General features: G+C 36.4%; 1 protein-coding gene across 2 annotated transcripts in view; it reads right to left on the bottom strand.

Moving 5' to 3' along the window:
- Positions 1 to 14101, bottom strand: part of LOC121727284 — a 75541-nt gene that overhangs the window by 1819 nt on the left and 59621 nt on the right. For both annotated transcript variants that reach the window (XM_042115017.1, XM_042115018.1), the window contains exons 2-6: positions 4851 to 5047; positions 3823 to 3951; positions 1739 to 1858; positions 406 to 568; positions 17 to 145 (exon numbers count right to left, since the gene is read on the bottom strand). In XM_042115017.1, coding sequence (XP_041970951.1) covers positions 17 to 145; positions 406 to 568; positions 1739 to 1858; positions 3823 to 3951; positions 4851 to 5047 — 738 coding nt within the window. The remainder of the gene's footprint in view (positions 1 to 16; positions 146 to 405; positions 569 to 1738; positions 1859 to 3822; positions 3952 to 4850; positions 5048 to 14101) is intronic.

The following is a 14101-nucleotide window of genomic DNA, read 5'->3' as shown; positions in this document are numbered from 1 at the left end:
CTTCCTATTTGTTTACCTTAGAGGCGGAGGTGTTGGTGATCGAGATAGCGGGAAACTCGCCACCTCTCGCGATATCGCGAGCGACTTTATCGAGCCAAATGTTTGTTCAGGACTTAACGGCGCCCCCAAAACCGACGCCATACCTCTGTGAAAGATAGTAAATGCACTTAATACTATACTTAATAATAATAAATAACAAGTTGAATGCAAAATCTTAAGAAAAAAAAATCTTACAGAAATAAATAATAACAGTAAGCACTTTATCTTTTTTATTAAATGCAGTTGTTGGTGGGACACTTTCTTTTTAATATTTCTATACTATGAAGACAACAGCTACTCTATGGCTCGACTAGTCTATGTTCTTCAAAGAGTGCATAAGGGTGGCATAACAGAAGAGACACTCACACAACAGAATCGCTAGGCACTAAGAAGGGTAATGGGGGCGGGCAGGGCGCGTCCGCGCGGGCCGGCGAGGCGGGCTCGGTGTAGCGCGGGCAGCGGGGTGCTTCACCCTCCTCTACCATGCCCAGCCATCCACGCAGCCAGCGCCATAGGCCTCGTGGGCTACCTGTAAAGTAAAAATAATAATAATTAGACACAGAACTTACTCATTTTGTAAGAGACTATTGAGATAATAATTGAGAGGACTTTGATATACTTAATAATATTATTTGGAGATAACTAAATAAACACATTACGAAAGGGTTTGTTTAATTATGACTTATGAATATTAAAATTAAACTATAATTATAATCAAAAGTTAGAAACTAAATTTAACCCAACCACGCAATTTATCCTGTGTTACTACATTGAAATATACCTACATATATAATTCAAACATACATAGACTACCCATATAATTTCCCTTATATGCTTCTTCAGTATAGCTAGTAAAATACTCGTAGTGTAGAGCTACATGCTTTTGAAAGTTACAAAGAAATAAGTCTGTAAGGCATTATGTTGCTTGGTATCTTTGTTTTAGACTCGAAGATTGACGCGACATAACAGATAGTTTTTTACTTCCCACTCCTTATGTTTGACAATCGTTAGTAATGCTAAATACGGCGTTTGCATGATTTCAATGTTTAGGTAGGTGTAACGTTTTCCCATACTGAAAGAACGCCAAGCTATTTGTAGCACGCTAATTGCGCGTGTTACTAGCGCTTGACGAAACATACAACACTGAACGCTACTGAGAAATCGAATTGTCAACAAAATAAAAGGGATGAAGAAAATCGGTCCTTACGACCGCGCTTGAAGACATTAATTAAAGCTAATTAATTTAATGGAGAATTTCACTGATAATGTGTTTATAACTAATAATGTGTTTGATAATGAGTTTGTGTCAAAATTTCCTATAAATTAAAGTGAAATTATCAATAAAATATGTCTTAACTTGCGACCGCGATTCATTGAAAACTCCTGTGTTGGAGCCTCTACGAAAGCCTCTACGAAGTGCTACGGGGTGTAGCACACAGCTACGAGTACACGCTATATTATAATATTTTGATTGTTATTTACGATATTTTGAATGTAGTCCACGTTTTTATGATATTTCTAGTGTACATGTAGTATTATAATACTTTATTTACATTTTCGTATTTACTATTTACGAATAATACAATATTATTCATAGCACCGTTGATAAACGAGAGTTTAGTATTCGCCGCAGTAAAATTAAATACTTCAATTACTTATATACTATACAGTACTACAAGTGAAAATATATTTTACTTACGGGAATATTTTCTAGTATTCTGGGGGCTCAGGGGGTAGAAGTCCCCGTGTATGGGACAGTGGTAGGCCAACCTTCTCTGTCGGCGTTGTGCGGCGCGCATCAGCATGCACAGAACGATTCCTGAAATAAAAAAAAAGTAAATCAAAAAACACATACCAAGGTACTCATCAAAGAAAATATTCTAAACTTGAAATACATTAAACAGTTTTGAAAATGTCAAACTTTAGATACGAAACTCTACGTGGAGCGAACGACATACTTTCAACGAACTTTTGCGTCTCTATAGAAAGTTTCAGAGAAATCCAATACACGTGGATAAGCGCCTGCCAATTTTCGGCGTTTCAAACGAGGGTTGTTAAGCTTAAAGACCGTGAGCGCAGAGCGTTTAATTTCTAACATCGTTATTGCACGCATCGAATTAAAACGTTTATAGAATTTCAAAGCGGCGCGGTATTTGTGTAGAACAGTGTTTTTCAACATGTGAGCGTTCAGAGAACTATTTTAGTAAAATAAATTATAAATATTGATGTAATAATAAGTAGCATAATTTTTAGAATTCGCTGTAAAAGAGCAGCGCTGAAAGGAGTGACTATATTTAAACCTTTGTATAGGAGAGTTCATGACGCTGGACGCTTGCCCATACAAAAGACAAAAAAATCTTCAGCGCTGCTACTTTCACAGAGAACTCTATACAATATCTCTTTATACACACCCTAAAGTATTATCAAGTTTACTTTTGCTGCACCCTGCATATTCATAAACATACAAACATGATAAAAATGCAGGTCGCGAAATATTTCTTCCTACCGCGGGAGGTAGCCTCATAGAAAAAGGTTGAAAAACACTGTCGTAGAACATCTGTATAATATTTAACCCGACGCGACGAGAGTTTCTTCTCAACGCTATACTTCGTGACCCAGTTCTATGCAAGGTTTCATACACACTACACAGGCGAGTGGAATCAGAACCATTCTTGAAGTCTGTATACGACGCGACGCGGAGATATTAGATACAGATATCTCAGTTTCAAGACTTTTTAGTTAGCTTTTCAGTATACGCTCTCAATTTTCTTTTGCAATAACTTAAGATGCTGGGAGTTCTCAATAATTCTTATATTACATTATTCTCATATATTATTGCTGTTATTTGTAAATTGAATTATGTTTTGAGTACATACCTAATTTTGTTTAGCTTTTTAAAGATTAAGATATGTTTTGCTAGATGCTATGATAATATGAATATATATTAAATTATTATTAGCGATATGATTTATTAAAATTTACAAGCACTTTAGTCTTTATGCGACAAAGGCAGATTTAGCAGTTATAATATTAGGTTTATAAGTAAAATATTAATGTAAAAGCCAGCTCTTGGCCTATAATATTATTAAGACGGTCAGGGTTCACAGATATTATAAATAGTTCTGTTAAAACTGTTAACAGTTTATTCTAAATTCTAACGCAATCTTTGGATGAGTATCAAAGTTGAGTATAATTTTGTAAAAATAGTTTATAATTTATAACGCAATAGTTTAACTCGTAATATTGGACTTGAAAGATATATTATATCAGTGTGATATTGTGACTAGTTTTTATAGGACACATTTATGACTCTTTCACGTAAGAATTTTAGATGTAGGCAACGACCTCCTAAACACCCACAATTTTTCAGGAATTTCAGTGAATCGTAGCGTGATGAATTTTACTAAATTATACTCCTTGACAAAGTATCAGTTTAAAAAGATGAATCATTGTCCACGATGAGATTAACTGGTGGAAATATGTAGCATTTGTATTAGATCGAGTATACATTTCTTTAAAAACACTTGTCTCTTTCTATCTTTCGGAACGTAACGTAAGTTCTTGTTTGGACGGAAGCGACCCCATATTATAAATTTTAATTTGTACTATATTATCTACTCCACTACACTCTATTAACTCTGCTATACTCTAAAGTTGATCAATGTAGGAGTTAGCGCTCTCTGACCTGATAAAGGCCATTCGCGTCGTATCGCGTAGTGGTCAGGAAGCTCGTTCCTCCTCTCTCTTTCTCTATCACTTTTATCCTCTATCTTTATGTCTCACCTGCTATCGTCATGAGCGCCCCGGCGACGATGCACACGGGTCCCAGGACTCGGGAGTTGCCAGTGAAGGCGATCCGCGCCGCGTAGTGGTCGGGCTCCTCGTTCTCGCCGCAGCCGCGGTACGACGCCGCTATGGATGAAAGTAACATTGTCTTAAAAAATGTTGTAGTTGTTGTTTTTTTTTTATTTGAACCAAAGGGAATGTCCAAAGAATTGCCGCTATGGATGGAAATTACACAGTTTTAATTGTTGATTAAAAATATTAGAATCGAGATAAAGAATTGAGAATGTTATTTCTTAAAATAGTCAGTAATAAAATAATCAACAGTGGGACAGCGTGGGCTAGTAAAAAACCATTTCCATTTTAGCATTTCCTCGAAATATCGGAATAGTTACTAGTCAAGATTACGTAAATTTGATGAGACAGGAGAATTTAGGGCGACCTGAATACACAGAACAGCACTTCGTTGGCTTGATTAGCTCCATGTCACAACCCTTATCGAGATGAACTCCATCTAATAACTGTGGAGCATGATAGAGGCTTCTGAATTTTATACTTTGACGGGTTATTGTTATAAATAGCAATACAATAGATGTTTACAATGCATTGTCTTTGCTTCGTGTTCCTAAAATTCGAAATCAGAGGAAAAATCCTTTGTGATTGTTATTTATAAATGCTCTATAGTTGTTTACTGTATTATGTTTCTTGGCGATAAGCTCGAGAAGTTATCACAGCTTAATAATAATGGTACTGATTTTAGTACACTTACAGTGCTCTGCAGTATCGTAGAGCATAGAGCTATCAAGTGACATAATATTTTATCGTGAGACTGGTAAAGAGGGGCCTCGACTATCTCAACTTTTAAGGAACTCTTGTTTAGTAACTAAGTTATTAAATTGTGTGTGGACTGAATTCAAAGGAATTGTTGAGCGATTTTCAACATAAATTACAGCAACTTATCCAATGCACGTATGATAATCTACGAAAATAGACTCAAACAACTTCCTCATCCAGTGCATTATATTCACCTGTAAGCACGCATCCGACCAGCATGAAGAGGAAGCCGAATATCGGCAGGATGATCTGGCAGTTGGCGGCGACGACCACGCCGGCGACCGCCAGCCCGCCCTCCACCTTCTCCACGCGGAGGCGCGAGATGGCGGGCGGACATCGCGGCTTGCCCACCGGCGCGCGGACCAGTGGCTCGCCAGGTGGGGACGTCGTCCTACGGACAAAATGACATGTTAGGGTGAAGCTCTGAGTAAGAAGTAGAAGGTTAAGGTGAAGGCTGGCAGAAATTCTGCTGTATTCTGTTTCATACAAAGGTCGTGTTTCTGACCTGACACTTCATTGTCAATCGTGGTTTATATAGAAAATGACAAATTTTTGACAGGGAGTCAATGACCGCTACCGCCATGTTTCGCCGAGTACAGTTATGTAGTTTTATGTTTATTCGTAAAAATTGAGGGCACCTAGATATAAGGTAGATTGAGACATAATATTTAGACATTCTACTCGCTACTCAGTTATTAATTTATTAATTATATTATTATTCATACTTTGTATATTTGTCTTGTACTAAATTTTTTATGCTCAAACCGTTAGGACCTAACTATTTAAATATGGCGATTGGCGTTCTTTTTATTGTCAGAAAAAAACATAGGATAGTTTGTATTACGGATAATAGATAGTCCCTGGGCGATTTGTGGTTAATATATTTATAAATAAATAAATTTAATTACATTTGAGATTTTCTCGGTCACGCACACAATTTTCTCGGTCAGGTAGACGACAGATGCAGTACTTATTTTAGAACGATTTCACAATCTTGGCGCACTAGAACAGTTTAATATAGTCACAGCCTTGGAGAGAACACACGGTACGAGGTATTTTCGTAAATCTAATGTGTTCCTTAATTACCTCATTACATCTCGTAAGCTAAATAAACACTATAAACTATCAGTAAGTGTGATTAGGTTTGACGTAAATAATGTAGGGAGGAAGAAACAATATTATAGCTCGATATTAGGCGAAGGTAGAATTTATGTCGATTTGTGCCGTAAGCTCTGGCTGATGGCTCGTCTGTCAAGACGTTTTCTTTATCGTTTCGGATTTGATATTTGATATTCGCATTTTGATCGGCGATTCTATAAAGAAGCGATAAAGAAAACGTCTTGGCTAGATGCTCTGATTACAGAGGCTTATTTCAGTAACAAGTTCCTACTAATCTACTCTAAATCTAAAGCTTTCTTGCTTATCAGTAATAAAAAGGTTTTTTGCTGTTTTCAACGGAAAGTCGCAATGAGAAAAAGCTCGTCGTTTTCACGTAACAAGTTTAAAATGATAACGTGCTCATAAAATATGTCACTGTCACGCTCCGTGATACGCGCTACAGTGTCCCGCGCACATTGTGACGTCCACAAAACGTGACAACGAAACGTGATTTGAATAAAAACTATGAATGTTCAAGACACTTTTAGAACACTCGTCCACTCGCTAAAAAGATGACAAACATTATAAACACAGCGGGGAAACGCAAAAACAGATGCCGTATACCTGCTGAGAAATAATAATTCAGTTAGCGATATAAAAAATAATATCTTACTAGGTTCTTTTCGGTTTTTATTAGGGTTCCGTACTCAAAGGGTAAAAACGGGAACCTATTACTAACACTTCAATGTCTGACCGTTGCTATGTTTTGCTCAATAATCGATATCAATAACGGCGATACATAATTATAGACACTTGAAATATTCACAAAATACTCATATCAGTTTTATTTGTATTTTAATAATTTATAATAAAATTTAAATAAATGAAATAATTAAGCGGGGCTCCCATACAAAAAACAAAATTTATTTTTGCACTATTGTGGTACGGGTTCGTGCGCGAGTCCAACTCGCACTTGGCCGATTTTTTTTGATTACTCATCTAATTAACAATCGTCTCGGCACGCCATATTTAATTGACGCAACCCTATTAGCTACACAGACTTTGTAATTACATTAAGACGATTCGGCTTGTTTCTGCAACAATAAAAAAACCGTAAACAGCGGTTCGGCTGGACAGACAAAAAAACAATTTACGTAATGATCTGCACGAACGGATGTACACATAAAATGTTAGTGCACGTTAATGTCGATGAAACAGAAAGCAGAAAATGTGAGGAATTTATAGTGGGCCTGGGTATTGTGTCGATATAATTTTATTGGCAACACGCGAGGGACATACGTAGTGACTAGTGGTATATTCCAAACCATTCTTTACATTATTTCTGGATGTAAAACATAAGCGATCCTGCCTTGTAAGTCGGTGGAGTTGTAGAGACAAGTCAGACGTTCCGCAACCTTCAGACGGTCGCTGTTAAGTATTTGTGTATTGACCAACAACTTTTTATTGAGTTATAGATGCAGTCTTGTTCTAATTAACCCGTCGATCTTGGGAAAAGGAGACACAATAGATATTCTATTGTGTCTCGTTCACCGGTGAGCGTATGGGGCTTGATGAATTAATGGTCTAAAGAACATAACTGCATTTATATCTCAATAAGTTTTTTTGGGGGGCTACACAAATGTTTAACAGCGTCCAGATAGAATATAATATTATATATAGGTATAGTCTAATTTCTAGTTCCACTTAAGATTGTCAAGAACCAAGTAGTGCATTCCTGAATCGTGCTACTGAAGTAAGTTGTGAAATGACTAAAATAGGCTTGGACCGAACCGAGCTAGCAAGCCTGACGCCACAGGCCTTTGTAATTTGTATACATGTGTTAAGCAAGATGTGAGTAATAGACTTTCTTTTAATTAGACGTATTGTGTGGGTAAAAGGGCCCATTCACGGCAGGACTGCACGGCAGTCCTGCAATGGGCCTCACTGATTGGTTCACACTCGGTGTTGCCGGCCGGAAACACCGAGTGTGAATGGGCCTTTTAACTGAGACATCATAGAGTACCGTAGAGTACCGTATACTGTAAGTACCATAGACTTATTTATATACTATCGTATAGACCACCTGACAACTTTTTGATCTGTCAATGTGTGCGTGTGCTAGTGATGTATCTTTTACTATCGATAGTATAATCGAGTCGAGTTGAGTTCGAGTTATTTTACCTGAGTTTCTATGAGAAATAAATAATATACAACATTGACAGATTTTGTATTTCAAATTATATTAGTTACCTATCATATATTTTATTTGGCAGAACAAAGGTGACATTCAAAAGTAGATACACATTTTGGTTTGGGGTGATTTTTCAATCATCGGATATGTTATGACATGAGGTTCTTATAAGGGTAAATAATATAAACATTATAAAGTTACTTATTTATTACTCAGGTAAAAGCTATCTGACAAATCAGGCCTTACATTAATAGAAATGCAAATATAATGTTGAAAGTAAACAACACACATATTATATTATTTATTCTTAAATTAAATACATATTATAATACTTTTACACCCCCATTTCATTTTTAGATTAGTTTTATGTTATTGTTAAATACCGATAGGCATATCGATAAATTTGATTCAAGCACTAGCGTATACATATGTACAAAATTATGATGAAAAACTTTTTCTTCAAAAATTGTGTAATTTGAGAACAAAAGTACCTTTAGTTACGCAAAATATGGAAGTAAAAGGAAGGATTAACAATATTTTATTTGAAATAGAGAACTAAAGACAGGATATTAGCAAAAATAAACACGTCGTAGCAATTACGACATGAAGATTAATTACCTGTGAAATGTATATTTTTCAGGATTATTCCCATGATTTACTTTGCAATCACTCACAGAAGAAGTTATTATTGTTATATATAATAGTATTTGTTGAAAATAACATACGATTTAAATAATAAATTGCAAATACCGAAAGGGCATAAAAGCGGGTGCCGAGTTTTGACCACCTGTCAAACAGTAGTCAGAGTTCACATTACACTACCTCTCTCTTTTTCATTTTGTTATAATTCCTTAAAGGATTTTCTTCTCTCTCGCACTCTTTGTTGGTCTATGCACTCTATGCATTATAATTTATAAGTTTATGGTAAGTACGGGGTACCGTTCTGGAGTACGGTAGTACTCCAGAACGGAACACCGGGTTGATCACCGGTGAAAGAAGGCGGTTAGTAATCAGTAGTCTGCAGGCCGCTTCCGCGCTGACAGCTATTACAATACAATGGACCAGGTACAGTCACCGTCATAATTGCCGATAGAAAGTTAGAATATCGATGTGATAAAGTAGATTTTGAGGCGTATCCATAAAGTTAATATACCTAGCGGAATAGAGAAACAAACGCCTGAGCAAGAGAGATGTCACTATAGAGTATAGGTAAAAAGAGACGTGTGATACATGACAACAGCACTCTTTTTTGACGTCCAGTCGGCACGTGTCGCACGTTGACAATTTAATCTCATAGAATTCATGTTCAATCATGCTTGTATACGTACACATATTTTTCACACAGATGAAAACCAATTTTGGTTACGTTTGACAGCTCGAGATTGTTGCTCTATTCCGCTAGGTATATTAACTTTATGGGCGTATCCAAATTCTAAAGCTATGAGGTATGCGTATTATATTTATTGTGTTTTTTACTTTTGTGGCGATAAAAAAATAATTATAAAATCCCTGTTATTTATTTATTCTTCACTACATGACACCCGTTACTTTGTTGCGCCAAAATTCGTTTGACGCGCGGGAATCGAACACTCTTCCGGTATAAAAAGTATCCTATGTCCTTTCTCGGGACTCAAAGTATTTCCATACAAAATTTCAGACATATTTGAAAATTCAGACAGTGACAGATAAACCCAATTTCGCATTTATAGTATCAGTGTGGATTGAATAACTTTGTAAAATGATAAAACGTTTCAATTTATTATCATTATTGAATTAAGAAAATAGATGATGCAATTCAGTCCTAGAAACGTATTACTGTCACATTTTCCCCAGCGTAGAATCTGATTAAAATGCAGTTCCCCACGGCCGTCAAGAGGTCTGCTCACTGTTGTAAAAGTAATTAAACCTGACACTGGGGTTAAAAGTTGATGATAGATAGTAGAGGACTCTTGTTACTTGTTCTATTGCGAATTTGCGAAAGATAATTATATTAATTTTTAATGGATTCAATGTTTTCTTTGTTATTCAATGAAAGTCATTAAATTTATTTTATTTTTCTTATAAATAGCTTACTTCTTATAGACTACAGAATATAAGTGGAAGCCCCAAAAAGAGTTTTCCGACTAAGCGAGATGGTATGCTTCGTCAAGTCGCAGTTGCTAGTGGACTTTAGCCTGACCGATTCAGAATTCTGTGTATAAACTAAAGAACATAATATAATACTAGATTACCTATTGAATTTTGTATCAATTCCCTCCTAATATTTCAAGACTAAATAGGAGGGTTAGTTCAGCCGTTTCCAAGTTTCAGCAACAATTTTTTTAGCAGCAGAGTTTTAGCAACACTTTAAAAATTTAAAATTATTTTTTATTTATATTGAACAAAAAGGAGGCAAATAAATAGACGAACTCTTTTGCCGACTGTATTCAGCAATCAATGGGTGAAGTTGTTCAACAATGGTGGTTCGAATAGTCAATGCTTATGAAATAGGTGACTTCCGTCAAACTATAGCTTGTGACTTCTATGGCATAGGAGTACAGTCATAGCTGCCGTGTTACCAACTTCTAAAAATTTACACCTAAATCTAAGTCAAAAACCTCAAAATTCACGCATACGTCTAGTCACACGCACACAAACACCGTGCCGAAGTCTGCCGAACTGAAACGACGTTACAATAATGTTAGGTTTTTTCGTTACGGAATTTCTTGATTCGGTCGCAGCGCAAAAGCCCGCGATTAAAGCTATACAATAGATTAAAAATCCATTCGATTTCGATGTTTATACCCCCTAAAGGCGGCAAACCCCTAAGTAAGTAACCCTGCATACCTACTGCAAAGCTGGTGACGTTTAAACTCTTAATTTTTATGCTTTGGTGACACGGTCGTCGGTCGGTTAAGCGCGTGGGTTTTATGTGATTCATAAATTGTTAGATATTTAATATCTACGTCATCAAGCTTCGTCTATCTTTGATAAACTTTTCCTCTACAATGTGAATTTGATATGTTGTATGTATCAAATAAATGTTGTTTGTCATAAAATGTAGCACGTTTAACAAAATATAGAGTGGTCGTTTTACAACTAAGACTCTACGGACTACGCATCAAATTAACTACTATTGTATTACTAGAAAACGTAGATTGAAGATATTATATCATCTCAATATCAAAGTATAAAATAATTCATGCAATTAATCTTTTAAGGACAAAGTACGTCGTACGTTTAGTTCCGTCTAGCTGTATTACATTCTACTTCAGTTGTAGCTACCTATTAGTTGTTCTTAAATACTTTATTAATTGTTATTCTTCAAACTAATAATGCGTAACCGTGTGCGTAACGATGTTTTGTTCTGCGTGTTATAAATCACGTTTTATGTTTGTTGTTGATGATATTTGTTTTATAGCCCATAAAACAGTATCGCCATAGTAAAAGTATTATACAGTAGGGCAACTGTGTTCTTAAAATGATACTCACTCAACACTAAGATATACTGACAAACGATCGATAAAGAATCTCTTTTTTTTAATTCTGTATAATAGTATTCTAAGAAGATAAAACCGACTTCAAAAGTGTACATGATTGAGAATTAAAACTACCTATCTCCAAAACTAATGAGCCGATTTTGACGAACCTTGCACCGTTCCCTAAGTTGAACAATACCGAGTACAGCAAAAAAAGAATAACTGAAATCGGAATGGTAGCTCCAGAGATATTCGAACACAAACACAAAAACATACATATACATACGTAAGTATATAATATTATGTTACATGTTTTTATGTTGCTATGTTGTATACATAGATAATGTTTGAAATCTGGAATTTTTTTGGAAACACTTTTGAATTTTGTACATTTGTTAAGATGCTGATATAGACTAACATATACGAAAATGTAAATGTATATATTATTGTATGGCGAATCAGCGCAACAGTAGCTGGTACCGTAGGCTTTCCGACTCAGTGGTCGCGAACAAAACTCATTCGTCATAGTCGTACCTGCTGTTCAGACAGTTTTTATTCCTATACCTAGACGACTATAAAATGGATTTTGTTGCTTTAAAATTTACGGCAATTTTAGTGTATTTATTTACACATAATCTTTAACGCCATGTAAAGATTATGTGTAAATAAATACACTAAAATTATTATAAATACACTAAATTTAAATATTAATTACTTAACTGTAATAAGTAAAGATTTTGACATAAGCTCCGTATATTATGTGTCAAAATTTCCATTTAATTGAAGTGTCATCATTAAAATATTATGTCCCTGAGTGCGGTTGTAAGTTAATTATATAAAAATAATATACAAAAACCCCTTTCGTGAGTTCAATAAGCTTGAAAAAGACAAGTAAAAATTACGCAAAGTATTTAGTTTTCAGCAAAGAAGTCATGTAAAAACTCTTTGAAATCGGATCACTTTCAAAGCTATCTAGTTAAGCGTCGGGGCTCGTTAAGCGTTCCAACTAGCAAAAATATGGAGGGAAAAAGTCGGTGCGCCAAGGCTGTTGAGGCTCTACCTTTGGTCACGACTACACTCTACAAGTACTTTGCTGGTAGGTAGACTATATTAAGTACTTTAGAAGTACTTTAAAGGTACGCTAGTCTCTTAAAACTATGTGATGTTCAATTCTACATTAGGTAATGTAGAATTGAACATCACAGAGTTTGTAGGAGGGTGCGGAGGGTTCCCTCAAATTCAACTGAAAGCCAGACATCAAAGGCCAACAATTATGGGCCTTAATAATTGAGACACGTTATTAACGTGAACTCACATGATTCTTTTCAGCGCCCCCACCGCGTGTTTAAACACGGGTTAAAGGTAGGCATCCACCTATCGGTATCGTACGCGTTTTCTCTATGGTACGCGTCGGCCTATAATATAATAACTCCCACACCGGTTTCGGTGACGGTGGCCGGCTTCATTGAAACCAGACCAGTTACGCAAGAGTAATTTTATAGTAATCAAGTGTGTGCGCAGTATACAAGAGCACTCTTTCCTTCCTTCTATTCCTTTTACTCTCATAACCCAGACGGACGGACGATCGACACGACTGGCAAGAGATCGACTTTTTACATGCTCATCCGACGCATGGATCATCTTAATTGTCAGACAATCAGGTGATCAGCCTGCATTGTCATAACCAAATTTCAATATAAATTGTTTCCAAAGCGGGAATCAAACCTACGACCTCGGAGTCAAGAGCCACGCTCTGAACCACTGGACCACGGAGGCGTCGGCGTATACTATATAGGTAGCTGCAGCTCAACAAACACCTACAAGATTAAGTGTTAGTACCAACTACCATAACAACTTGCAGATTCTGCGAGCACTTATTCGCCTTCTCCTTGACTGTCCTGCTCTACTACCGAGAGGAAACAAGCACTTTTTGTGCTACGAATATTCATCCACTTATTCCACAGAGGAAATTCGTGGCACCAATCCCAATCATATCGTCCAATTTATGAGCAACATTAAGTTGAGTACGGTACTCTAATGCGTGTACGCATTAGAGTAAATAATAAGTCACAGTAGATCGTCATGGGTCGGAGTGACGACAGAAAATAAAATGTCCTATACTAAAATCCGTTGCGGGGCGGTCCGAATAAGTAAACGCTGTCGTATGAGCTTCTATAAAGTCTCTAAAGTCGGTTGCGTGCAATGCGGGCCTGTGGACGTTCAGCTTTACACGCGTCGCGGGTGTTTCTACTATTCTGGTCTCGGTGGGAGCAATTTGCCGTCATTAATATGGGAGGAGGACGAAAATAGCGTCCCCCACGCCGCTGATGGAGGACGCGGCTAATGACTGTATCCTGTGACGCGACTGTACGTTTAAACATTTTGAACTCGTCTGTACCAAGTCTGTACTTTGCATGCCAATTAGTACCCCGATTCTGTACTTTTACTTCTACATTCATGTTGATTCAAAAAATCTTGTTCTTTTTTATTTTGGCGGCTTCAGAGAGTTTGCTTATGTCTGAGCGTTTTGTGTAGGCTTTGCTCTATAATGTGGGTCTGGTGAAACAACAAAGCACAGTGATACCTTATAATTTAAATATCTGTGGAATTTCGATTAAGTTTCAATGCAGTATTGATATAATAAGTACTAAACTACGACAAATTGTTGTTTTGAAATTTGTATGACGCCAGAGAATAC

The sequence above is a fragment of the Aricia agestis genome, chromosome 5 (assembly GCF_905147365.1).
Source record: "Aricia agestis chromosome 5, ilAriAges1.1, whole genome shotgun sequence".
Taxonomy (NCBI): domain Eukaryota; kingdom Metazoa; phylum Arthropoda; class Insecta; order Lepidoptera; family Lycaenidae; genus Aricia; species Aricia agestis.
This window is presented reverse-complemented; position numbering and strand designations above follow the sequence as displayed.